Below are 27,041 nucleotides of genomic sequence, written 5' to 3'. Positions count from 1 at the left end.
TACTAAACCAAATAGTGCCTGATGAATCCACACAGGTGTAAATGGAAACAAGTCAGATGGAGACCTGGCTGACTCCTTTGTCATTTGTATCTTCTTGCTAATAGGGAGCCATTAAAAAAATTAATGCAGCTGTTAAAGACTGAAATAAGTCATTAAGGGTGGGTAACTTTTACAAGTGAGACCACTAAAATGAACCATCAGAACTGATTTCTCATTAAGAAACTGGGTTGGAACAAAAACCTGCAGCCACCGAGGCCTTCTGGTATTGACATTGCCTAAGGTCAGCAATTACAAATTCTTTATTTTTGAGCCTTTGCTAGAGATTCTGCCCTCTACGGCCCCCTATCAGAGGGTGAAAAATGACAAAAATCTATTAAAACAGAGCTTAAATTGTAGCATACATTTAATACTTCAAATATTTGATGCAATTATTCTTGTTTATTATGTCATTCTGCCTACTAAAGTATTTCACTACATTTCTTATGAACACTCTGGATTAGGGCAGTTTTTGCTAATTCAGACTTTTTCAATATTACGGAGCTCGGCTGTATCCTGCTTAGCACTCCAATATCTTGCGTGCAAACCCCAGCTTTGTCGGTGTTGCGATGTGCTGGCACCCTGTCCCAGGATGGCTCCTGCTTTGTATTTAATACTGCTAGGATAAGATCCAGGCTACATGAAGGTGAGCTTTGATTTATGTTTTGTATTTTTAGCATTATGACAGATAAACAGCATTCCCTACACTTACCTTATTTTATGTTTTGAGCATCTACTACATGGGACTCGCGGGTTATGTGGACCCGCGAACGGAAGGTTACCCTTGATACCTGTCGGTTTCGTGCTTACAGAGACTTCGAACGGTTGCCGTGGTTTTTGGATACGCGGTCAATTTTGGCTTGTAATCCCAGCCAAGAAAAGGACGCATACATCAGGAAGGCGCGCGGCGACAGCCTAGGAAATGAAGGAGCGGGCGCGCGCAATGATTGAATGAGGCGTGCAGGTGACGAGCGTCGTCAGTCTTGTCACGTGAGGGCTGCCGATTGTGCAGGGCCAGTGACAGTGACGGTGTACGGAGAAAACATTTGTTCTTAAGAAAGAAAGGTAGGTAGGTAGGTAGATACTGTAGATGGGTAATTCAAAGAAGGGCTGAAAACTACGAGCAGTAAGTAAAGGTGAATAAGGTGTATTTGTTTTCAGAAAAAATAAGACTTTAGGGATTTGTGCAATATGCAAGGGCGATTGTTGTGTGATTATTTTTTTTTTTGGTTTATATTTTAATAAACACCTCATTTTTTGGTCACAATTTATTGGACATCTTTTTACAGAAAGTGAACTTTAAACTACTTTGAACTCTTTCTCTACTGCCGTGTTTGGTAACCCCATTCTTGGAAACACAAACAGCTGTTTTGGGCTCTTTCATTCAATCACTTGTTATTGGTTCTATTTAGTAGTTTACCTTGTATAGTGTGGTCCAGATCTAACTATGCAACTTTTAATGTAATGCAATAATTGCATAATTAGATCTGGACCACCCTGTATTGCTAACCTTAAGTTATAATATAAAGGTCATCACAAGGTGGGTGTGTTATAAAAGGCATGAGTAAATATTTTGCATGTTAAATTCCCTACTGGATTTTTAAATTGGAAGCAGGTAGCGTTTAGTTTAAAACTTTTTTTTTCATCTATTCTTAGGATTGACTGCAGTGGTATTATTTCATTCCTCCAATTTAACGTTGTCAATTGCATATTGAGTGTTACTTTTCAATCACTCCATATGTAGTCTACAACTCATTCATCCGTTTACTGCAAAGTATGAAGCACACGTTGTCAAGTGACGAGTGAGACCATACTCCAGATTGGACTGTGCCTCTGACATGGACATGAGCAGCACAAGGAACATTTCCGTCACTTTTTCTCTTTATCCTGAACACCTCACACTATAAATATAACACCTGATCATGTCACCTGCAGAAATTTTCTGACGATTCTGCACTCATGGGGTCCTTCAATAAGGGGGATTAGACAAAGTATAAGAATAGTGACATCCTTCATATATTCTATAAGTCTGCGATGGATGGCCAGTGTGATTTATTTTTTTTTCCTACTCTGTAATGTTCTGTAACATCACTTCAAGAGAGGCCCACCGAATTAACAAGCTAATCAAGAAGGAAGGCTCAGTTATGAGAATCACTCTGGACCCCCTGGAGCTAGTAGGAAAGGAGAGAATTGAAACAAAACTGAATGCCATTATGACCAATGGTGCACATATTCTCTCTGACACACACTAACACTGAATTTCAGCCAACAAATTATTCAGCAGAAGTGTGTCAAGAAACACTACCGTGGCTCCTTTATGCCAACAGCAATACAACTGCATAATGCATTACTGCAACCTGGACTGCCATGTCAGAAGTTTTTCTTTCTTTTCAGTCAGGCATTATGGTGTATATTTGAGATGGGTTTGTTGTTAGTCATAATGTAGTAATATTATTTATTTATTTATTGGTGCCCTGTAAAATGCCAGTTCTTCCCAAATTAAGATCTAGCTATCTGTTATATGGTTCATTTCACTATCTATCTATCTATCTATCTATCTATCTATCTATCTATCTATCTATCTATCTATCTATCTATCTATCTATCTATCTATCTATCTAATGATTTAATGGATAGAATATTCATACTCCACATATGTGCTGAATGCCAAAAAGTCTTATTAGTCACAGTGCATTTGCAAGTGTCCCTATATGCAATCATGTAAACCAATGACTAGGAGATTTAACATTCTGAACTTAAAACTAATTAAGTACATTCATTTTCATAAAACTGTATTGAAAAGTGGGATCATGATATAAAATCAATAGCAACAATAAAAATCCTCCATTTAATATTTAAAGTAAAGAATCATGTAGTCCCCTTTGCTTTCCACAACTAATGAATGTCTTTATTCCAGAATATAAAAATATGTAACATTCCAAGATTAATTATAATCTATAGTAAGAGATGCAGCTTTTAGTTCTGGGGACTACCAAACTTCACAATAATTTGTCAAACAAAAAATGATAGGTATATTTTTAATTTAATTGAACTGAGGACTGTTAAGTGAAAATAATTTTGTTTTAAAGAAAGCATTTTACAAGCAGGTGTAGGAGGATCAAAAATAGCAGTACTTGTCTTGGATGTAAAAATAGTAAGGAAATTTAACAAGTAGGAAGTATAACAGTGATATATAATAGAGATAAAAGCACAATCAAGAAATCTACTCCAAGGCTCTTTTAAAAACAAGCCAGTCAATGCTGTTGCCTGCTATGTGAGGAGCTGTCTGGTTTTTTTAACCGAAATACTAAGAATGTTACGACTTGACAAAAAGCCAGTCCGAATATAGCCATGGTAAGTCATTTCTGCCTCACTGTGATATGGGTACAGTGGAGTGACAAACTGTATATTTTCACTTGTGTACAGCCCAGGGCTTTTCACTTAATCGTTTTATGAAATGTTTTCAGTATCAAATGTTATTCTTGATATTTCTGTCTGTATAATTGATGTACGTTGAGGTGCTGCATAAAATAAAGGCTTGTGTAGTTTACAATAATGGAGTTACTAGGCCATTTATACAATGAATGCTTGCTGCCAAGAGCTACTGGGCAAACCGCCCACAGACTGAGATACGACAAGAAGCTGGCATGTTGATTAGGGCAGACTGACCAACACTACCGAGAGTTCAATGAGCAGACTAACTGCTGAATGCCCAGCACTTCAAATCAGGTAGCTCACATAACGCTTACCTGATCTTTACCTAGTTCCTGCTCAACAGCATGGGCTGAAATTTTGTTGCAAAGCTCAACTATTAATGCAGAATCATTTATGATTAAGCTACTTCATAGGCTATTTTGATTCTTTGTTTTATTTAGTCTTCCTTTAATTATTTACATTATTCAACTTTCTGTCAATGTTCTGCACTCCCATAGACCAATTAAAAGTGATGGGAAGCTGGAGCTTGTCACCACAGCACTGGGCACAGGAGAGGAGGAGGAGGAGGCTTGTGAAAGAATTGCAGGTCATCACAGAACAGGTTGTGGGGTCCAGCGGCTGTGGGGCATCTGTTGGTGAGGAAAGATTCACTGATCCTGACTTTGCTGACGATGCTGAGATCTTCACAGAGTCAATGGAGGCTCTGATCAGGGCTCTCGAGAGACTGAGAGAGGAGTCTGAGTGTCTGGGCTTGTGAGTGTCCTGAATAAAGACCAAGATCCAGGCCTTTAATGAACTCTTGGGCACAGTCATCAGCAGTGTGTCTGTCTGCGGAGAGAGTGTCGACTTTGTCGAGAGGTTTACTTACCTCGGCAGTGACATTCATGTCTCTGGTGACTCTTTCAATGAAGTCCTTAGACAGATTGGGAGAGCATGGGGGGGTCCGATATCTATGCAAAAGGACTAAGGTCCAAGTCTTTACAGTCCTGGTGCTTCCTGTCTTGCTATATGGTTGCAAGCCATGGACTCTATCCAGTGACCTGAGATGAAGACTGGACTCCTTTGGTACTGGGTCTCTTCGTAGAATCCTTGGGTACCGTTGGTTTGACTTTGTGCCGAATGAGCAGTTGCTCATGGAGTCCTGAATGAGGCACATTAATTACATTGTAAGGGAGCGTCAGTTACGGCACTATGGCCATGTGGCGCGATTCACTGAGGGTGATCCGACTCACAGGATCCTCATTGTTGAGGACCCGAGTGGCTAGACCAGGCCAAGGGGACTCCCACATAACTTCCGACTGCGGCAGATAGAGGGTCATTTCCAGAGGGTTGGACTGGACCGTGTGTCTGCCTGGGGGGTTGCCAACCAGAATCCCAAACTATTTCGTCGTGTGGTACCAGTGCATGCTCCCCAACCTGACCTGACCTGAACTGACCCGACAGAAAAGGCACACACTCAGTCACACCTAGCCAATTTAAAGACACCAATTAAGGTTGTAATGCATTGCTTTCTGAAGTGAGAGGAATCTGAAGTACAAGCGGAAATTGTGAGAAGGTGCAAGCTCTGCAAAGTGTCTGTGCAATAACTGAGCCCAGATCCCCAGAGTTGTAAGGCAGCTGCATTTCTCACAAAGCTACTACAGTCCTTTCCCTACTATTGTTTGACTTTCCATACAATAAATAGAAAGCAAAAAAGGCAACATTCAAAAACATGCAGAAAGGTTTTGACTAGAACAATCTTACCAGCCCACCTTAGCTTGGCCATTTCCTATTAATCTAATATTTTAAAAATATTCTCAAGCTTGCACTAAATTTGTTGTCAACTTTTAAATAAACTGTTAAGGGTCAACATACTGTAGTTATCAAACTCTTCCCAATTTCATACAATTTTAACATGTCTGCCATTAATTTCTTCATCTTCTGAAGATTCTACATGAATGTACCAATTATGGGCTCACACTGAAATTCAGTCTTTCCTGAATCATATCTCCTTATTCCAATTTATTGTTTCCTATTATTTATCTCTCGATTGCATGGTTTCAAATATATCCAGCATTAAGGGCTCCAATCCCATACCTAGTTGTAAACAATACAGTGTACACATTCTCTCTTTGTTGGTGTAGGTTTACCTACCAGAATTTCAATTGTATTCCCATAACCTTGGAGACATACAGGGTTAGGATAATTGAGAGGCTCTGAGATGAATTGACTCCTACCTTGATTCCTTGGTCCCAGTATAGGCTCTGGCCTTCTCTGACTCTCAATTGGATTAAGCAGATGTGAGAATTCTGTGCTTTGTTATTACTTGTTCTGCTTTTTGTGTACTGTATACACTAATTGCAACCAGGGAGTATTCCACAATGCAAATTAAGGACACAAGGCACACTTAATTTGATGAGCCAGGCTTATTCTAGCCATTATCGATTCTACTGAAGAGGATTAGGAGAAGTCTTGCTTGAGAAAATCAGGCAACCAAACATCACCTCTTGCTCTGCTCCATACTAGACTAACAAAGAAGATTAGTGTAGTACTGTGGCTTAAGAGTTCATGAACCTTCTGTTCCACGAGAAACAAAAGTTTGGAGAAAAACTAAAGTTATGTTAATCGGTCAATCAATTTGTTTCCATCATTCTTGTCAGTGAGACACAAAATAAAAATATATGTACTTATTGTTATAGTACGTCCATATTGTTCTCTTTTCAATGGAGAGATAGTAAAAACGCAAAATGTTTTGCAATTGAGTATCTGCTGGTAAAACAGAAGCCGCTCATTATCAAAACTGGCAATTTTGGTCTGGGACTAGCATGGACAAACTGTATACAGATGTTTCTGATTAGATCAAGTCCAAAATCAGCCATGGTGTGCCGATTTCTTGGAAAGCCGATGGATGAAGGAGCTTGGATTGTATGCTGGGATTTTACACCAACAGTGCCAGGGTTGCTAAAAGATGGGATACCCCACTAGCGACTATCTCCATCAGAAATAAAGATTTGCAAAAATCAACCATATAGATAGATTGTGCATCAGTTTGCACTTCTTTGTATTTCTGTACAGTGATGGCCATACAGAGAATTTTGGAAGGGTATCTGCATGTTAGTCTTGGGCTGAGAGGTTACTTTTGTGGTGTCTTCTGGCCATCATGACATTTGTAAGAAGTGAAGTGTCATAATTTTTTTAAATTGCTAGCATTTATCCTTAAGTTATTATCAAAATAACACTAGATAATGTTCAGGCTTCCCAAAAATCATAGGTGTAATAGACTACAAGTACAATTTGAGAAATGTCTTGTCCAGTTGTTGAAAAGACTGGCTTATCTCTTCAATGTACTTGCACCAAATACATAAAATTCCAAATGGCAGGATGGTCTTGTACTGCTCTCATTTCCGGCACGATTATAATACGTACTGCCCTCCTTGAGAGACAGCAAAAGAAAAAGAAAAGAAATAATCCGGGGCTTTCCAACTACACCACTTCAAGTATAGAGACACACCAGTGAAAGGAGGGTCAAGTAAAAAATGATTATTGTAAGACAATACACATGGCTCACTGTAACAAAAAACCTTATGTATTATATCGCGCTGCAGCACTTCCCCTCCCCACATAAATCACGGCACAAAACACTTAAAAACATACATTACTAATAGAGATTTGAGCAAGAGAAACAAAACAAAAAAAATAATGGATTTATAGTCCTTTAAATCTTATCTATACGGAATCGTTGAGCTCAGTCTGCAGTGGGGAATGAGGCGCCGACCATACCTCCGATTCCAGGAAACGTACAGATTAGCCGTTCCTTGTGCTGGCCCATCAGGTCCTCTCCCGAATACCTTTCACCCGAAAGTAAAAATAATTTGCCTGGAAATGAACCCGGGTTCACCTGATGTTATCCATAAGGTGTCAATCCCTTCCCTCTTGCCTTTTTCTGTGATGGCGTTCACCTCTCTCCTGGCTCTGTGCCATTTTTTTCTCTTTTTTCCTGCCACCCATTTACATACTGATAGCTCCTCCCCGTACAGTCTGTTGGCCCTCCAGGCCAGGTGCTCCCCTCCCCCGGTACAATGGGCCAGCCTTACAAATTAAGGCATTCCACTAAAAACAGGAATAGGAAAAGGTACAAACTTACAGGGACACACACACATATTCCAGACGACCGTTACAGTCTGTTACTTGTGTTCTTTAACTTTTCAACCTATATCATAATTAACAATACATCCCATCAACTTCACACTTAAAATCATAGCCACTTAGACTAAAGACTATGTCATTTGGAGCCATGGAAGATGTTATCCACAATCATTTCTCAGGAACTATCCCAGGAGCATGCAAAGAAGCGGCTTATTTCAGACTCACTTGAGTTAATGAAGAACATGTAACATGAAACCAACTCAACTGTAAGACTAGGCTTACTGAGGTGAGACTTATTCAGCTAAATCTCAATTTAAAAAGCATGCTTTACGGAATACTTCTCAGGTTTCCGTTTGAACTGTTGACTTAAGTGAGCACAAACTACTTAAATGAGGTGAAACTTTTATAAATTTTTTTTTTTAACTTTGCCCTTTTAAAATTAGTTTAGTTTCATGAAAAAATCAAACATCAGTAAAATGCACTCTTACTGATGTTATTTCAAATGGAAAAATTGTGTACAGAGGCCATGAATGTAAGAGCAATGGATTTTTAAACAAATAAACTTTCACAAATAGCATCTCAGCTCACAAAGATAGAGCAGGCTTGTTTAGCTTTAAGTCAGGTAGTAACTTGTGCAAGTAGAATACGGATTATAATTGTTTCATTATAATTTTATATCTTATGTCAGCCATGCAAACATTTTCAGAACAAGATTTGCATGGTATTGATTCTGGTCTTACCAGCGTAAAATAGCAGAAAGCTCTACCCAGAAAGCCCACTTCTAATTAATGCCTTGTCACATTATCATATAGGAAACAAACTTTACATCAGAGCTGAAGCCAATGCATTTCTTTACTCCATTATCACCTGATACGAAGATGGTATCCAATTTATCATATAATTCTAACATGCTAATTTAACTTAATTAAATTCTAATCTAAAATCATTAATGTTCTTCCTATTACTGAATATGGTAGAAACCCATGTTTGGCAACAGTTAATTGTGAAAAGGCTCTTTGTTGCTTTATTTGCTTAAGTCAGTCCTGCAACCAACAGTACCCTAATTCTCAAATAATTTGCTCTTACTGACAAACTGACTGACTTATGATAGGAAACTTTATCAAAAGCATTTCACAATTTAAATAATATTATTATTAGAATTTAAATAATATCTTGCACTTCTGTTGTAATTGCTGCTGTTATTTTATCTTCATAAAACGGCAAGTGAAGCGAGGTCTCAACCACTAATCTTGTAACAGCCCAGAAAACGACAAATTTCTATAGTGTATGAATGTGTTAGAAATAATTAGTTTTTATACTTTTCTGATTGAGGGTAGATAGCATTTAAATTTAAGTATATATTATTATAGAACAGTAACTGTTAAATGAAAGAAAATATGATTACTGTTAGAATTTCATATAATTTACATTGTTTTGAGGATTATGTAATATGCTTTCACTGTTGCTATGGCTACTTGAGTATGCCAGTTCATTACGAACTCATTTGAAAAACTGTGGATAATGAACTGCTAGTAGTAAGATCTTCAATAAAACAAGGTCACCAAGTTGCCTGCACCAAATTCATGGAAAGAACCAGATAAACATGCAAGAAAAATCAGCAGCTTCATACTATATAATAAGCTTGGCTGGTTAGAGAAAACACCCACTCTTAAATATGGTATATACTATTTACTACCTTAAAAACACCGCCCCAGCCCTGCATCAGTGTGACTATGGGTCTTTGTTAGTGAACGATTTTGGAGAGCAGTTTTTTGACTGTATTTAGATACAGCTTTAGATATCATAACACTGCATTTTTATTTGTAGTATGAAAGGTAGGGGGCATCACTGAACCCCAAACCCTTTTTAGAATTCTCTATACAGCACACCACAACAATAAAGACTTTCCTCCTTCTCTATCCTTCTCCCCTTCTTCCAAGCAAGTGTTGTCCTCTGCCTCCCGACTCTGACTCGCCTGGACGAGGTCAAGCTGCTTCTTTTATTTATGACCCAGGAGCACTTCTGGTGCTAGGACCTAACCCCCCGGAAGCACTTCTGAGTCAAACAGAATTCCCAGAAAGCATCCTGGAAGCTCCCCTAGGGGTGACCATGGAACCCAACAGGGCTGCCCCATGAGACTACAGGTCCCAACATCCCCTGCGGGTAGTTGTGTGGTTACCCTAACCCAGGGATGCTGCCATCTAGTGTACTGGGGATAAAGTTGATACATTGTTGCATAACCTGGTCCTTCCATTATATTGGCCTCCCAGTTGCTTTATTATAGCACCCCAGCTGGGCAAGAAATCATCCTCCATCCCCTTTTGGGGTGCCTGTCCATCTACTGTGGTACTCACAGTAGCATACATTATTTTTTTTAACCTTTCTTCTTCCCTTTCTTCATTTTGGATTTATACTAACACATACATATTTGTATCAATATTTTTTATAAATGCAATTTTCAAAATATTTTAATAAATTGGATTCACCAACTTTTATATAATGCAATTGGGCCTAGCAAAGTCACTTCAGGTACTGTCGGAATTTAATGGTGCTATGCACCAAAGAGCTCATTGAGTCCTTGTAAGAGGTCACACCACAGGACTAAGAAATCCATGCCAGGAACAGCGGTCAGAGGTGCTGCAGTGAAGTTTTGATCTTTCCCGTCACACTAACGCTGTACAGTAGAACCTCTGGTCACGAACGTTTCCTAAAATGTACAAACCGGGTGACGATCAAAAAGTTTGCCAAAATTTTGCATCTGTTCACGATCACATGCTCTGGTGGAGAACAAAAACACTGGCGGCCAGGTTCCCTACGAATGATTTCCCATTCTCCGTTTCCCATTTTCTTGTGTTTGCGTATACAGGGCCTAACAAAGCAGCTGACGTTGCAAAAGGAGTTACAGTGTTAACCAAGCAGAGGCCTCAAGTGCTGGAAGAGGTGGAAAAACTGTTGCTAGTGTGGTTGAACAAGAAGCAACTTGCAGAGGATAGCACAAGCGAGGCGATCATATGCAAGAAAGCCAGGAAGATTCATGGCGATTTGCTGAAAAAAAATCCTTCTTCATGTGGCTAAGGTGAGGAATTTAAAGCCAGTAGAGGATGGTTTGAAATGTTTCGCAAGAGAAGTGGCATTTAATATTTTTTCCCTGTGCTTAAAACTCATAAAAAAAAGTGTTTACAGCGAGTGGTTCATAAGGGTCTAGCGTGAACTCTTACATTGTTAGTTTCTCTGTTGTTCAAGGTTTTCTCAGTGTTATTCAATGTTTTTACATTTAGTTTACTATTACACTGTGCATTCGATGATATAATTATTTTTGTGCTTAAAAAAAAATATATTTACATACAGTTCGTACTGTCTGGAATGGATTAATTGTATTTACATACAATCTTATGGGGAAATTATGTTTGGGTCGCAACCAAATCGGGTCAGTCCAGAGTTTTGGAACAAATTACGGTTGTGACCAGAAGTACCACTGTATCTTAAAGTTGTTGCAATGAAGTATTGTGTTTTGCTGTTACTCTTATGCTTTAATAAAACCTTTGCTAAGTATCTTCTTAAACACCTTTTCTACAAAGAAGAACCTTTATTTTAAACCAGTAATGGCGCGCTGTACAATAACGTGCAGTGAATACACTTGACTTGAGCATTCATAGTTTTCATACTCTTTCTCTGTACATTTAGCATTCGTTTCCTCAGAGGTTGATGTGCTTGCTGCTTCTGCTATCGTGGGCTGCATCAGGAGTGGGCAGGAGGAGGAGTATAGGAACCCAATCAAGGACTTTGTTAAATGGTGCAACTCAAACCACCTACACCTGAACACTAGCAAAACCAAGGAGCTGGTGGTGGATTTTAGGAGGATCAGGCCCCTCATGGACCCTGTGATCATCAGAGGTGACTGTGTGCATAGGGTGCAGACCTATAAATACCTAGGAGTGCAGCTGGATGATAAATTGGACTGGACTGCCAATACTGATGCTCTGTGTAAGAAAGGACAGAGCCGACTATACTTCCTTAGAAGGCTGGCGTCCTTCAACATCTGCAATAAGATGCTACAGATGTTCTATCAGACGGTTGTGGTGAGCGCCCTCTTCTACGCGGTGGTGTGCTGGGGAGGCAGCATAAAGAAGAAGGACACCTCATGCCTGGACAAACTGGTGAGGAAGGCAGGCTCCATTGTGGGCATGGAGTTGGACAGTTTGACATCTGTGGCAGAGCGACGGGCACTGAGCAGGCTCCTGTCAATCATGAAGAATCCACTTCATCCACTGAACAGTATCATCTCCAGACAGAGGAGCAGCTTCAGCGACAGACTGCTGTCACTGTCCTGCTCCACTGACAGACTCAGGAGATCGTTCCTCCCCCACACTATGCAACTCTTCAATACCACCCCTTAAACGTTAACATTATTCAAAGTTATTGTCTGTCTTTATACCTGCATTGTTATCACTCTTTAATTTAATATTTTCTTTATTAATCCCAAGGGGAAATTCACATACTCCAGCAGCAGCATACTAATAAAGTATCTATTTATATATCTTGAGCTGCTCTTCTTTTCTCCACCCTAGCGGCCCGCTTCTTCTCTTCTTTCATTGGCATCCTTTCTCATTAAAACTGATTAAGTCAGTGTTTGTGTTGCAATTACTTAATACATTTTCCTTAATTTTTCACTTAAGCTGGCACTTAAGTCTTCAATCTGCCTCAAGAATGATTTAAGATATGAAGAGGTAGGGGAAATGACGGTGAAGGTGGTAGGGATGAGAATGCACACAGCCATCCTGCTGGCCACTGCTGAGAGTTGATTCTACAATAAAATAAAAGGAGGAACAACCTTGGCGGTCAATCATCACCCCAAAAGCAGATAGTAGACGTCACGTAGTATATGTGTACCAAATTTCAGGTCAATAGTTGAAATGCTGCGGTGGGTTGGCACCCTGCCCGGGATTGGTTCCTGTCTTGTGCCCTGTGTTGGCTGGGATTGGCTCCAGCAGACCCCCGTGACCCTGTGTTCGGATTCAGCGGGTTGGACAATGGATGGATGGATAGTTGAAATGGTTTGCAAGCTACAGGTGATTTAAAATCCTGGACAGACAAACGAACAGCCATGGTAGCGTATTATATATAAAGATGATATGTATCTCTTCTATTTATTCACATGCAATAGAAATTAAGCTAACATTGTTATTGTTACTGGCATTAGTTAGATCACCTCTTTCAAAATAATACTAACGTTTGCTAGTTTTTTTCTCTAGGATATCACAATGTGAAAAACACACACATTAATCAAAAGATTTGCTTTTAGCCTTTTTAATCTTAGTAGCACTTCACTGCCTGTATAGTCTTCCAATTTTATAGCATTTCCTGAACGTTTCCTGACGCCATTTTTAAAAGGAATATTTTAAATCAGAACAACCTGAAATGTTGTAAATCTTGAATTAAAATTAATATAAACTAGCTCTTAACATTTAATAAATCTAACTGAACATTTAAAACATTAAGCAGGTCATTTAATAAAATGCTTAAGTGGAAAATAAATTTCACAAGCAAAACACCAATGATGATATCTTACTGCTTATGGGGCATTCCAAAAGTTATCCATTCATTTTTCATTAACGAAATGGCCTATTTACAGCCAGTTGTGTCTCCAGAGTAACAAAGTATTTATAGCAAATGTTCCTTGAAGGTCAAAATGCAGTTCTTTGATGTCAATATACTGTAAAACACTTCCCGCACTCTCTTTCAGAGCAGCTTAAGACTTACTTAAGAGTAAAATACTCGACACATGTTATACAGCATTGCATTACATCCGGTACACTGGCCATATCCAAGCTGGCATGCTAGTGCAGAGTGCTGCATGAATACAAAAATCCTTTTCCTAAGTGTACATCAATTACTAAATCTTGTCTTATACTGACTGAGGGATCACAGCTTCAGATCCTCTGTAAAACACAGAAAGGACCATGAGGTCAGTTAGACAGATTGTAACGTTAAGATTTGTCACTGCTTGGGAGCTGACTAGTGCTTGTATCAAGAAGGTTGTCACACACCTCTAATAACACTTGACTAAAATATAGAGAAGATCTGCTATATGACTCTTACCAGTGTTTCCAAAAAATCCTTTTTACAATTTTTATTACATAACTTTAAATTGTGCATATCTACCCTATCTGCTTTTAATGGACTAAGAAGAGTATGTTTTTATTTTTATGGTGCTGACTTCTCCTTCATAGATTCTCTTTGTAGAATTTATAAGACATTTTTTAATATCTGTACTTCTGTTGCAGCAAATCTTTACACTGTGAACATACTCACTCCTAGTATATTTTGAGCTTTCTGTGTTCGGAGCTACAACAGTGTAGGGTACTATGGTAAAGGCTACCCTTGTATCTACACTATGTACAGCTCACAGATGACACTTTAAATTTCACAAATTGGACTCTTGCACATATATTTTCAAGCAGTTTACAGCATAAAGCTGTACAACATGCAGAAGTATATGCAGTGAACATGAAGACAGTCATACATACACACCATGATCTCCAATCTAGACAAATGCAGATGTGTGTGTTTATAATAATAATAATGATTCAATTTACATGTTACATTTGGGCAAGCAAGCACATGTGCCATTTTCTTAATTTCCATTACTTTGCAGTTTTTAGAGTTTTTTGGTATTAATTTATCATCATCAGTTTTTACACTTGGTCAAGCAATGATTACATAGCGACTCAAAGTTGAAACAAAATAGCAAGGAAAACTAATTCCAAAAGAACAGAGTGTTTACTCAAAATTTTCAGTATAAGGGAGCATTTTTTACCTTGTGTATATATACAACAAGAATTTAGGCACACAAGTTACATTTATTCATACTGTATAAGATTGAGCATACAAGTTATTTATCCATTTTGTAATCCTTGTTTTGCACTTACAGCTGTAAGCACTGTGTACCTGTCCAGTCTTACAGCCTTTTTTCCACAGACCGCAGGATGTGCTGTTGCAACTAGAAAAAAAGAAGTTTTGATATGTCACTATGGTTTACAGCCATTACATGGGAGATGGAGAACTGTGACTCAGATGAAATCAACTTTGTATATGCTGTAGCAGTTAATCTTTAATTATTTCATGGTTTGTAAACATTATCTTTACAATCAACACAGAAACCATTGATAGAGGATATGTTACACGTAAGGAAGAAGCTTAGACACGTAAAGAGAAACAACATATAAAGGTACTTGATTGGCTCGAATTCAATTCACAAAATACTTAAAAGCATTTAAAATATGGCATACATCCAAGAAATATTAGAAGTCTCCCAACTTTTGATCACAGTATATATGGAAGGTCTGAGACATTTTACTTGACTGGGTTCCAAAAATGTGTGCATGTTAAACTGGTTTGGTGTGCATGTGAGTGTGTGAATGTGTCTGCAATGCAGTGGTATCCCATTAACAACTACTTTCTTTTCCTGACAGTGATATTGATGGAATCTGTCATAAACTTGTACCAAAAAAAAATTATAGAAATAGATGGACAGTTAATTTGAAGTACAGCATCTAGAGGAAAACATAGGAACAAACAACAGCAGAACTTCTAAAATTCCACTGAGGGAATCCTCTAAACTGATGGGAGAAGCCTCGTGAAATTGATCTTTTTAGGTATTATTATTAAGAATGCTCTGTGAGTATATCTATTATTTTGAAAAGTTCTCTGTGAGTGACATAATGAGTTCTCTTAGGCTCTGTTTAAAGATATATGTGTGCTGGTTAACTTGGTGCACAGTTTGTTCTGCTAATCCAATAAAGAAGGAACTCTTTTTTGCATCTCCTGCTGTCAACTATGTCTATCGACACAGATGCTGTAATAGTATTCTAATTTTCAATTTTAGGGTATCCAGGACATAACAAGCTTTATTAAATTAATTAGTTACTGGCTAAAGGCTACAATGAAAGCTATTTATGAATTGATTTACTTTTAAAAATATTTTAAATGAATAAACTCCATTAATCAGTATTGACATAGGACATTAATAAAATAAACTTCAACTGTCCTTAAATGCATTTTCTGAGCCTATTTTCCTTGACAAACTATGGCATGTCTGGAGGCAGTGGTGTTGTTACTATACATAACTGATTTTCAGGGAATTAAGCCTTTAATCTGGAAAAAATCTTTGCTAGACAAAACAATATGCGATTCTGAAAAGTGATGCAATCCACAACACATTTTCACAGATCTGGTACCCCTTCTTTGCCAATGCATTATTTTCAGAACTGCAGTAGGTTCAAGATGATGGGGAGCCTGTTCTGGAGCCAACTGTTAATTTGCAGCTTAGTCATTTTTAAGCGCATGGAATAACGGGATATCAACTGCACTGACATTGAACAGCATTGCATAGAAGTTCAAATCTAACTTGATTGATTTTATGCATTGAAATCTTTGTGAAAGCTTATCCAGCAAATAAGTATATTAACTCTGTCGGCCCAATAAAGCTGAATTTTCCATATTTAAAATTTTCCTGCAAATGACTTGTTTTTGTTTATGAAATCAGGTGAAAGTAGAAACTGGTCTGATTCTGGCAGTTGTATTTTTATCTCTGACAAATGGCTTTAAATATCTGCCATAAAAACAAGTCATAGAAGCATTTGGCAACATGTGCTTTCAACTCCAGAAAACTTTGCACCTGAGTTTATAAAATTCCATCATAATACAATATATACAATATAATTTATTTTTGTATAGCCCAAAATCACACAAGAAGTGCCGCAATGGACTTTAACAGGCCCTGCCTTTTGTCAGCCCCACAGCCTTGACTCTCTAAGAAGACAAGGAAAAGTCCTTGTAGGGAAAAAATGGAAGAAACCTTGAAAGGCAGTTCGGGCGTGCAGTGGTTGTCAAAAAGAAGGGGGTCAATACAATACAATACAATACACAGAACAGAACAAATCCTCAATACAGTATAAAAATTACAAATTTTACAAGTACGGACCAGAATTTAACAGTAGATGATATCACATGATTTGGATTTGTTTAGAGTCCTGGAGACCTCAGCCATCAAGCTGCCTCCACCATTTGGCCATTCCACAGCTGAAACAGCGCTGGGCCAGCCAATCCGATGGAAGGACCCCTCTACCCCACGATTCCTATATTCCTCCATCAGAGATGACTTTACCTTAGGCAGGCAAAACCACCTGGCAGGTGGACAGTGGCACCAAGAGCCACATTTGAGTACAGAGAAAAGAAACAGAATAGGTGAGTGTTAGTAACAAATTATAACTTATCTATCTATCTATCTATCTATCTATCTATCTATCTATCTATCTATCTATCTATCTATCTATCTATCTATCTATCTATCTATCTATCTATCTAAAAACGAGAGGAGATATATATATAACCTATATAGTACAGTCATGTGATATTTAGGGATTTTTAAAAAATATTTATTAATTCATAACATCATCCTCATTTACATTTTAACTCTGCTTATCCTGAAGTGTGCTGCAGTGACACCATCACACATCAACACACCATCATGATTAGACCAGGCCAGCCGGAAACTATAATTCTTCCAGCATATTCTTTGTCTGTCCCCGAGTCTTCTCCTAGTGGGCTGTACCTCTAAAACCTCACATCTGAGGAAACAAGGGAGCATCCTATCTACATGTCCAAATTACATAAAATGGCTCTTTTTGGATGTGGAGACACAGCAGTACAACACTGATATTTTCCTGTATAGCTGAGCCCTTCAACCTATCATGGAGAAAGAGTGAGCACAACACTACAGATTTTCACAATACTTCTTTGCAAAATGACTCCAAATCTGTCAAGTTGCATTAAGGTCTTAACAGACAGAACACCCTTTTTCCAAGTCCAGGCAACATTTTGCAGTCAGACAGAGATCTGGATTCTAACTTTTCAGATCTTGAACTTCTTTAATTAGAAAATTGACAGTATAAGATCCCAGATGTCGGAGTCCTTCAGTAATTTCAGTTTGGTAACAGAACAGGAAGTCATAACTTTTTAATTTCTAAAATGAAACCTACTACTTGTTCCTTAGATCCAGTACCAACTAATCTAGTAAAAAGCACAATACAGTAGATGTTCTGACAGCATTCATTCTTGGCATTATAAACAATTTATTACTGAATGGCACAGTTCCAGATGAACTAAAAGTGTCAGTTTTCAGACCACTACTTAAAAAGCCAAAGCTACACCAACATACACTTAATAATTATAGATCCATTTCAAATTTACAGTTTCTCTCAGAAATATTTGATAAAGCACTCACCACAACGCTTCATCCTCAATCCTCACCTTATGCATTATAATTTATTTGAGAAATTCCAGTGTAGTCATAGTACAGAAATGGCACTAACACGTGTTGTAAATGACATTCTGATATCCTCTGATATGGGAAATTCCACAGTAATTATTTTTTTAGATTTAAGTGCACTGTTTAATTCAATTGACCAATATATTTTACTACACTGGGTTGAAAACTACATTGGGCTCACAGGCACTGTGCTTGCCTGGTTTAGTTTTAATTTATCAAAATCAATACCACTATGCAGAGAAATGTGGTCACAGAACTCCATCATTATACTCAAAAGTTAAATATGGTACTCTGCAGTGCTCACTACTCATACCTTTACTCTTTTCACTGTACATGCTTCCATTGGGATCTATCATTAGGAAAACTAACATTATTTTTCACTCATATGCAGGTGACACCCAATTATACCTTTCTTTTAGACCAAATTACATTTCTCCAATTCTGTCCTTAATAAATTGTGTCAGTGAGTAAAGGAGTGGTTGGATAAGAACTCATTGTCTCTGAATAGAGAAAAACAGAGATGTTAGTTGTTTTTGAGAATGATGGTGACTGCAACAACATTATATCACTCTTTAACTCAGTTGGAATCGTACTAAGTTTAACTGAATCAGAACATAATTTAGATCTTATCTTTGACACTAGAATGTCATTTAAAATACACATTACAAACCTATCTAGACCATGTTTGTTTCCATCTTAAAAATGTTGGAAGATAAAAACATTTTCTAAATATGCAGGATACTGAGACATGAATTCATGCATTTATTTCTAACAGGATTGACTACTGCAATGCATTATTCAAATTGTTCTTTACACTGCTTTTAGTTAATTCAAAATGTGGCAGTAAAATTTATTACACAAACCAGAAAATAGAAACACATAACTCCAGTTCTCAAATCCTTACACTGGTTCCAAGTTAAGCTTAAGGCTGATTCAAAATCCTCCTTTTAACATAAAACCTTAAATGGCCAAGGCTCTTCTTGCTTATATGAACTTATCATGACTTACAAATCAGAGCACTCATTGAGATCTCAAGATGCCAGCCTACTTAAGATTGCAAGGATTAATAAAATAACAGTGAGAGGTTGAAATTTTTATCTCAAAGCTGTGGAATGATCTGCCTGCTAATATAAGAGATACCCCTTCAGTCTCTACTTTTAAATCCAGGCTGAAGTCTCATGACTTTAGTCCAGTATACCCTGCCTAGAGCTGCTGATTAGCGGTGCATACTGCATTTCTGTTTTGTTAGTCACTTATACATAAATATAACTATCACAATATTTTTAAGCCTTTTTTATTTTTAAGTGATTTTTAAGCCATTAATAACCCTCCTCAATTCTGCTTCTCTTCTTGGTCTCTGGATGTGGCACTTAGTGCCACTGCTCTACTGCCAGGCTGCTCTCCTCCATGGAAAAGTCATCTCGGATAAAGAAGAGTTGGAATCATCGGATGGAAAGATTATTAACTAGTAAAATATGTACTTGTATTTTAACTGAGAATTGTTCACAGTGCTCTGCACCTGCACTCAGTGAAGCGCACTATACAAAAAAACTAGTTGTAAGTCGACTCGGCTACTCTAGGGCACTGTTGTTTTTAAGACATTCCTATGTAGCTTTGTCTTAATGCTTAATGCTTGGGGTCATCGTCTTGCTGGAAAAACAAATCTCCCAAGGTGTAGGTTTCTTGCAGATTGTGTCAGCTTTTGCTCCAATAATTCTCTGTATTTTGCTGCATTCATTTTACCCTTTGCAGCCAATCCTGAAAGGCTTGTGAAGGTAAAGTAGAATCCTCACAGCATGATGCTGCCACCAGAATGCTTCACGATGGGGATGGTGTGTTTTTGATAATGTGCAATGTAGCACTGTGTTCAAACTGATGGCTAAAAAGCTCAATTTTGATCTCATCAGACCATTGAACCTTCTTCCAGCTGACTTTAGAGTCTCCCATGTGCCTTTTGGAAAACTCTAGCAGAGATTTCAAGTGTGTTCCTAACAGCAGCTTTCTCTTTGTCAAACTCCCATAAATCTGTGACTGGTGAAGCCCCCAGGTAACAGTTGTTTGCACAGTCTCTCCAGTCTCAGCCACTGTAGATGGAAACCTTTAGAATTCTTGCATGTCTTTTGCTGGCCTTCCTCACTTGTCTTTTTCAAACACGATCTCTTAATGTTTGTGGACAGCCTGCTCTAAGCAGATTTCCAGCTGTGACATACTCTTTCCATGTCTTAATGATTTTTTTTAACTGGACTCCAAGGGATATTCAGAGACTTGGATAATTCCTTCTCTCCATCCCCTGACTTGTGTTTTTAAATCACTTTTCCATGGAGTAGCTTGTTGTATACTTTTGTCTTCATTGTGTAGGTTAGGCCACCATACAGACTCGCCAAAAATGGGATCTTCCAGATCAGGTGCATTTATATGAAATCAAATGAAACCCCAGACAGGTGATCTCCAACAAAGTAATTCTGTGACTTCTAAAATAAATTGGCTTCACCAGTAATGATTTAGGGAAATACTGACACAATTGACCATTTTGTGTTTTATATTTGTAATCACTTTAGGCCACTTTGTGGATATATGTTTTCACTTTGACATTAAAGAGTCATTTTCTGTTGATCAGTGTCAAAAAGTCAAATCCACTGTATAAAAGCAAAATGTGAAAACGTCCAAGGAAGGCTGAATACTTTTTATAGGCACTGCATGAATCATCTCATCCTTCCAGTTAACAGAGCTTATGACCATAAGGTGAGCCAATAAGAATGGCACTGAAGCAGAAATTTAACATATCATTTATAAATCTGCTTCATCCAATCCAGGGTCACAGGGGCCCAAGTTTATTCTTGTAGCATTGGGTGGATAGATCCTCAGTCTTCCACAGCATTTTTGTTTATTATTTGTCATAATTTTCTTAAATGTTCAGGTCAATTTGGAGGAATATATGAGACTGACCTTAGGTACTCTGACTTTTTGCTAAAGCAAAACTGCTTCCTGAAGACAAGCCATGCACTATGTTTTATTTCTGCATAATTTTAGATACATAAAGAATTAAAACAAAAACCATAGGTTCACCAACTAAATAAAACAAATACATATGCTTGTTTGCTCATTACGAACACTACTCTATCTAAAGAATGGTAGGTTATTGTCCACCCCTTACAAAAACACAAAAATTCTCTCTCAAAGACTCAATTGCTCTCACATTTTGTCTTCCATGAGTCAATAAAGTAAATGTATCATCACCCTAGTCAGCTCCAGTTTCATTTGACCTCTGTGCAGTTGTGACAGCCATAGTGTTTCTGGGTCAGAGGTGCTGTCCACGGTCCTGCCCTTTCTTGACTTCTTATTTGCAGCCTGCAGTCTTCAATTTTCATTTTAAAGAAATATATATTATATATTTAATATTATATAATTCTTTGTATGTAATTAAATAAACTAAGCTGTATTGATACAAACACTTTTCCAAAATAATTATTAGTGCACTTGATGCACTTAATGTCTCTGAATTAAATCCTTGTAATTTTTTTTTTATTTTTGTACAGTTAAAATATCTAATGGAACTTTGTGTACCACTCTCACATTTCTTTCAGAATTAAAGATGCATCTTAATCAAAAAGCTGTGCAGAAAATTTTAGTTTTATTGCCACTACCCTATCTGGCCTTTTAATTCCAAGTCTTTAGGAAGCTGAATACTATCTTAGTCGAATCAAGTGTAAATCTGAAATCAGTTCTAAACAAGACACCATGGGCCTCATTTATAAAGCTTGTGTATGCACAAAACGAGGCTCGAACTATGTGTACACAACTTCCCACTCAAACGTTGGGATTTATAAAAGAAAACTTGATGGGGAACATGTATATTTACGGCATCTCTGACCTATTCCTTTGTGACATTTTGGAGAATCTGGGAAATGACAACACCCTTGATGAGGTAAGGAAATGCAATCAAATCAGCTAAATGACGACTAACACACACAATTTATATCTCTAAGCCGTTCTCATAATGTGTGTTGATGTAACAAATATATTACACCTCAAAAGTGATGAATATGTTTTTGCACTGGAAAACATTTTTTGGTTATTCACCAGTTTATACCTCTCAGGCCGCACTCAGTTTGTTCAGCTTAAAACTTTCACATCCCAACCCACCACTGTTACTTCAGGTGGGCTCTGTCCTGGGGCCCCTCCTTTTCATTATTTACCTCCTTCCCCTTGGTAATCCATCCATCCATTTTCCAACCCGCTGAATCCAAACACAGGGTCACGGGGGTCTGCTGGAGCCAATCCCAGCCAACACGGCACGAACCAATCCCAGGCAGGGTGCCAACCCACACACCAAGCACACACTAGGGCCAATTTAGAATCACCAATCCACCTAACCAGCATGTCTTTGGACTGTGGGAGGAAACCGGAGCGCCCGGAGGAAACCCATGCAGACACGGGGAGAACATGCAAACTCCACGCAGGGAGGACCCGGGAAGCGAACCTGGGTCCCCAGGTCTCCCAACTGCGAGGCAGCAGCGCTACCCACTGCGCCACCGTGCCGCCCCCACTTGGTAATATCTTTCGTAAATATAACCTTAGCTTCCACTGTTATGCTGATGACACCCAGCTCTATCTCAATAGCAAACCTACTGCTTCCTTTCCACCCTCCTCACTTATTGATTGCATAGCAGAAATCAAATCCTGGTTTTCTTCAAATTTTCTTAAATTAAATAGCGACAAAACGAGTTTCTCCTCGTTGGTACAAAATCAACATTATCCAAAACTGATCACTTTTCATTTGTTATTGATAATTCCTCTGTCTCCCCTTCCCCACAGGTTAAGAGTCTGGGTGTCATCCTTTACAGTACTTTATCCTTTCAGTCCCACATCAATAACATCTCCCGGTGTGCTTATTTCCACTTGCGTAACATTAATCGTATTCGCCCCTCCCTCACTCCCCACACCTCTGCTATCCTTGTTCATTGCCTTGTCACTTCTTGTCTCGATTATTGCAATTCCCTTTTCTTTGGTCTTTCTTGCAAATCTCTTAATAAGCTTCAACTGGTCCAGAATTCAGCTGCCCGCATCATTACTAGAACTCCCTCTATTCACCATATCACTCCCATTTTGCAGCTGCTTCATTGGCTTCCAGTTAAGTTCCGCATTCAATTCAAAATTCTTCTGTTAACTTTTAAGGCTCTCCACAACCTTGCCCCTCCATATCTGTCTGACCTCCTCCATGTTGCCATTCCCCCCCACACCCTTAGATCCTCTTCCTCCATCCACTTGACTGTCCCCTTCGTCCGTCTTACCACTATGGGGAGCAGAGCATTCAGTTGCTCTTCTCCCCAGCTCTGGAACTCACTACCATCTGAGCTTAGAAATATTGAATCATTTTCATTTTTCAAATCTAAACTTAAAACTCATTTGTTTAAGACTGCTTTTTCTCTTTGATTACAATTGTTCTGTCAGATTTTAATTTTTGTATTTTAGTTTTGTTTATAATGTGTGTTTTATCTATTGTTTGGTGTCCTTGAGTATTTAGAAAGGCACCTACAAATAAATAAAATGTATTAATAATAATAATAATAATATTATATCGGCTGTCTGCTGTCATTTCTCAGGAACTGGCCAAGAGATCAGGAATATCTCGCCCAGCCTTTACTCCATCATGCCCACTGTCCTGGAAACCATTCACTTACATGCGAGGCACTACATTCAGTTTTATACCCTCATGGCATGGGTGCATGTACATAAAACATGCCTATTTATGTTGGCAAAAAATGTTAATTTGCAAAAGTGTCCAGTTCACCTATTTGTAGAACTTTACTGCACTCATATTAGGATACAGGCACCTAGGTAAAATGAAACTGCTTTTCTTAAGTGTAAGCAGTCACATTTGATTAACGCACTAGTTATATGTGATACCAAGATGAGACTGACAAACATCATGGCTCAGTAGTCTGGGTCAGCCTGTGATTCATTTATTTTGGAGCTAAGTAGCTTTGACAGATGTGATGGTGCAGTACGTGGTGAATAGCTTGGAGGTAAGGTAACTGGCTGAACCCTCAGTTTTTCATAGAGTTTGTAAGAGAAATCCTGTCATTAGATGTGTCAGGTAATAGTGGCTACCCATTCAAACAATGGTGCCTTGCACAATATCCCTGAACCCCAGCTTGCACAGAGGAGAGGCACTATATTACTGCAGATATGTTGTGCTCTCCGCTGCGGAGCACAGCCAGATACTCTTAAATGCAGGTGGAAATGACTTGTAATGAAATGCAATGAATGACCTAAAATGGTGAAAATGTAAGTAGTAAACTGCCAGCGGTTTAAATTTAAAGTTTAGGCTAGCAAAAACTGAAAAAAAGGAAATTTCAGAATATTACAATTGGGCCTTCTTCAGGGAATAACTAATAAGGTACAATCCTACAGATGTTCTGCAGCAATTAAAATAAATTAAGCCTTGCAAGCTGAAGCAACAATTTCTGCTGATTACTTCAAAAGCCTCTGTCTGTCTTAAAGCAGAGTTGTAGCAGACTGGGTTACTACACCCCCTGAAGTGCTACTTAGGCAACATTGCACTGTAGAAAGTTGTACATTCCAGTGATAATGGCAAGTAAATGGCAATTAACAAATGAAATGAGACAGAGCATTATTACCCTTAGAAGTGTAGGCCTTTCATTTAGAGAAGTTGCAAAAAATAAAATCAAAGTGTCAGCGAGTACAGTGGTGTCCTACACAATCCAAAGGCAATTGGAAACTGGAAGAAACTCGAATAGGAAGAGATCTAGCAGACCCAAAGTCACAGCACAATCAGAAGACAAGTTTCTGAGGGTAACCTGCTTGCGTGATAGGCGCCTCACACCACAACAGCTTCAAGCACAGCTTAATAGTGGGCTAAAAAAACAAGTCTCAGTTTCTACTGTGAAGAGGAGGCTTTGTGCTGCAGGTTTGACAGGGCGAGTGGCAGTAAGAAAGCCATTCCTTAAAGGACAAAATAGGGCATTGAAATACCTGACTGTGGACTACTGCAGACTGGAAGAAAGTCTAATGTACCGATAAATCAAAATTTGAAATCTTTGGTTCATAATGCAGGGTGTTTGTACGCCATTGAGTTGGTGAAAGGATGGTTCCTCAATGTGTGACACTACTTTTCCTCTCAATGTTTGACAGTTGACTGTGTGAGGTTCTTTTGATGGAGGCAGAGTTGGTGACTTGAACTTGACTGGTATTCCGAATCAAAAGGGTTACCACAGCATTCTGCAGCACCACACAATGCCATCTGATCTGAGTCTAGCAGGTCAGGGGTTAATCTTACAGCAAGACAATGCACCAAAACATACCTCTAGGCTATGTCAGAACTATGTTAAAATAAAGAACAAGAAGGTACATTTCAAAACATGGAATGGCCAGCACAGTCTCCAGACTCAAACCCCTTTACATCAGCTTGGGATGAACTGGGCTGAAGGGTGAAAGGAAAGCAACCTATAAGTGCAACAGATTTGAGGGACCTTCTGCAACAGTGTTTGGGAGATCTTTCTGACCAATATTTGATTTCCCTTATAGAAAGAATGTCACATGTGTGTTTGATGAAGTAAAACTTTGAATAAAATTTTGTACACCTAATGATTCCTTGACTTATTTTTTTTCATTTGCCATTGTTTATTTGTTCTATGCCTTGATTTTGTGAAACATTAAGCCATTAAAAAATTAAAAGACATTAAAATACTTTTTTCCATAAAAACTGAAAAAACTGAAGTCTTCTAAAACTTTTCACCAGTAGTGCATGTATGTGTGTATATATATATATATATATATATATATATATATATATATATATATATATATATATATATATATATATATATATTAGTGAAAGGCGCTATATCAGCACCGACCTGACACAGACTGGCACCGAAGGCACACGAAAAATAAAACACAAAGATTTATTTTTCTTCAGCCATGGGACAAGTCTTCCCCATGTCCCACAGGCCCAACACAGTTCCCACAACACACAAAAGAAAAACACCGAAAACACACTCCTCCTCCCGACTCTGGCGCCTCGAGTAGCGGCCGCAGGCTCTTCTTACAGCCCACCCGGAAGTGCTTCAGGTGGTAATTAACCTAATTAGGCTGCACTTCCGGGTATGGCTGCATCACAGCCCAGACAGGCACGTTAACTCCTTGCAATCTCCCCTGGTGGTGGCCACGGAACCCAACAGGGATGAGCTCCATAGTCCCATGCCTGTGGCCTCGATGCAACCCAGGAGGGCTGCCACCAAGTGTTCCAGGGGACGTAGTGTGAATCCCATGTCTGCTCCCCCGGCTCTAGTGTCAAAGGAGTGGCATGGGTCCCGGCTGTCCACTACAATATATATATATATATATATATATATATATATATATATATATATATATATATACAACTTTTAAGCCCAAAGCATTTTTGGCCCTGTGTAAACTGAAGCCAGTCTTCGGAGTAGGCAGTCAGGCTTCCTGGGAGTGAGCCTTATCTGTGAAGGCTAGCAGGGAGTTTGGCTTGCTTTTTGGCCCTGGTTTAGTGGCCTCATACCAGTTTGGCCATTTCACGTGCTGCACTCACAACACATATTAGAATATTAGAAAAATTGTAATGAGAACCAAACATTCAGTCTAATAAGCTCATCCATCCTATTTACCTAGATTGTCGACAATAACATTAAGTCAAGACTTAAGGGTTCTTAAAGTCCTACTCTCCACCACACTACTTGGTTATTTATTCCATGTATTCCATGTGTCTATGATTCCTTGCATGAATAAAAACTTTGACATTTGTGTGAAATCTCCCCTTAGCAAGTTTCTAACCATGTCCCTGTGTTCTTGATGCAGAGTTTGATTTAAAGCAACAACTGAGATCTACTGTACTAATTCCTTTCACAATTTTAAACACTTAGGTCATGTCTCCTCTTAACAGATAGATAGGCAGTTAGATACTACTATCAACTCTTTCAGCCTGTCCTCCTAGCACATGCCTCGTACTCCCAGAATCACTACTAGTTGTTCTGGACTTTTTCTACCAGTGCTATGTCTTTTCTGTAGCCTGCAAGACAAAACTGCACACAGGCCTCACTAGTGTGTTATAAAGCTTAAGAAT

General features: G+C 38.5%; 1 protein-coding gene across 4 annotated transcripts in view; it reads right to left on the bottom strand.

Moving 5' to 3' along the window:
• dclk1a (doublecortin-like kinase 1a) overlaps nt 1–27,041 on the bottom strand; it is a 433,299-nt gene that overhangs the window by 376,049 nt on the left and 30,209 nt on the right. Inside the window, exon 1 of one of the 4 annotated variants that reach the window (XM_051926742.1) lies at nt 7,231–7,499. The exons of the other annotated variants lie outside the window; for them this stretch is intronic. Within the exon in view, the coding sequence (XP_051782702.1) occupies nt 7,231–7,279 (49 nt within the window). The 5' untranslated portion in view covers nt 7,280–7,499. Of the gene's footprint in view, nt 1–7,230; nt 7,500–27,041 lie in introns of those variants that run through there. 4 annotated transcript variants of the gene reach the window in all.

The sequence above is a fragment of the Erpetoichthys calabaricus genome, chromosome 4 (assembly GCF_900747795.2).
Source record: "Erpetoichthys calabaricus chromosome 4, fErpCal1.3, whole genome shotgun sequence".
Classification (NCBI taxonomy): domain Eukaryota; kingdom Metazoa; phylum Chordata; class Cladistia; order Polypteriformes; family Polypteridae; genus Erpetoichthys; species Erpetoichthys calabaricus.
This window is presented reverse-complemented; position numbering and strand designations above follow the sequence as displayed.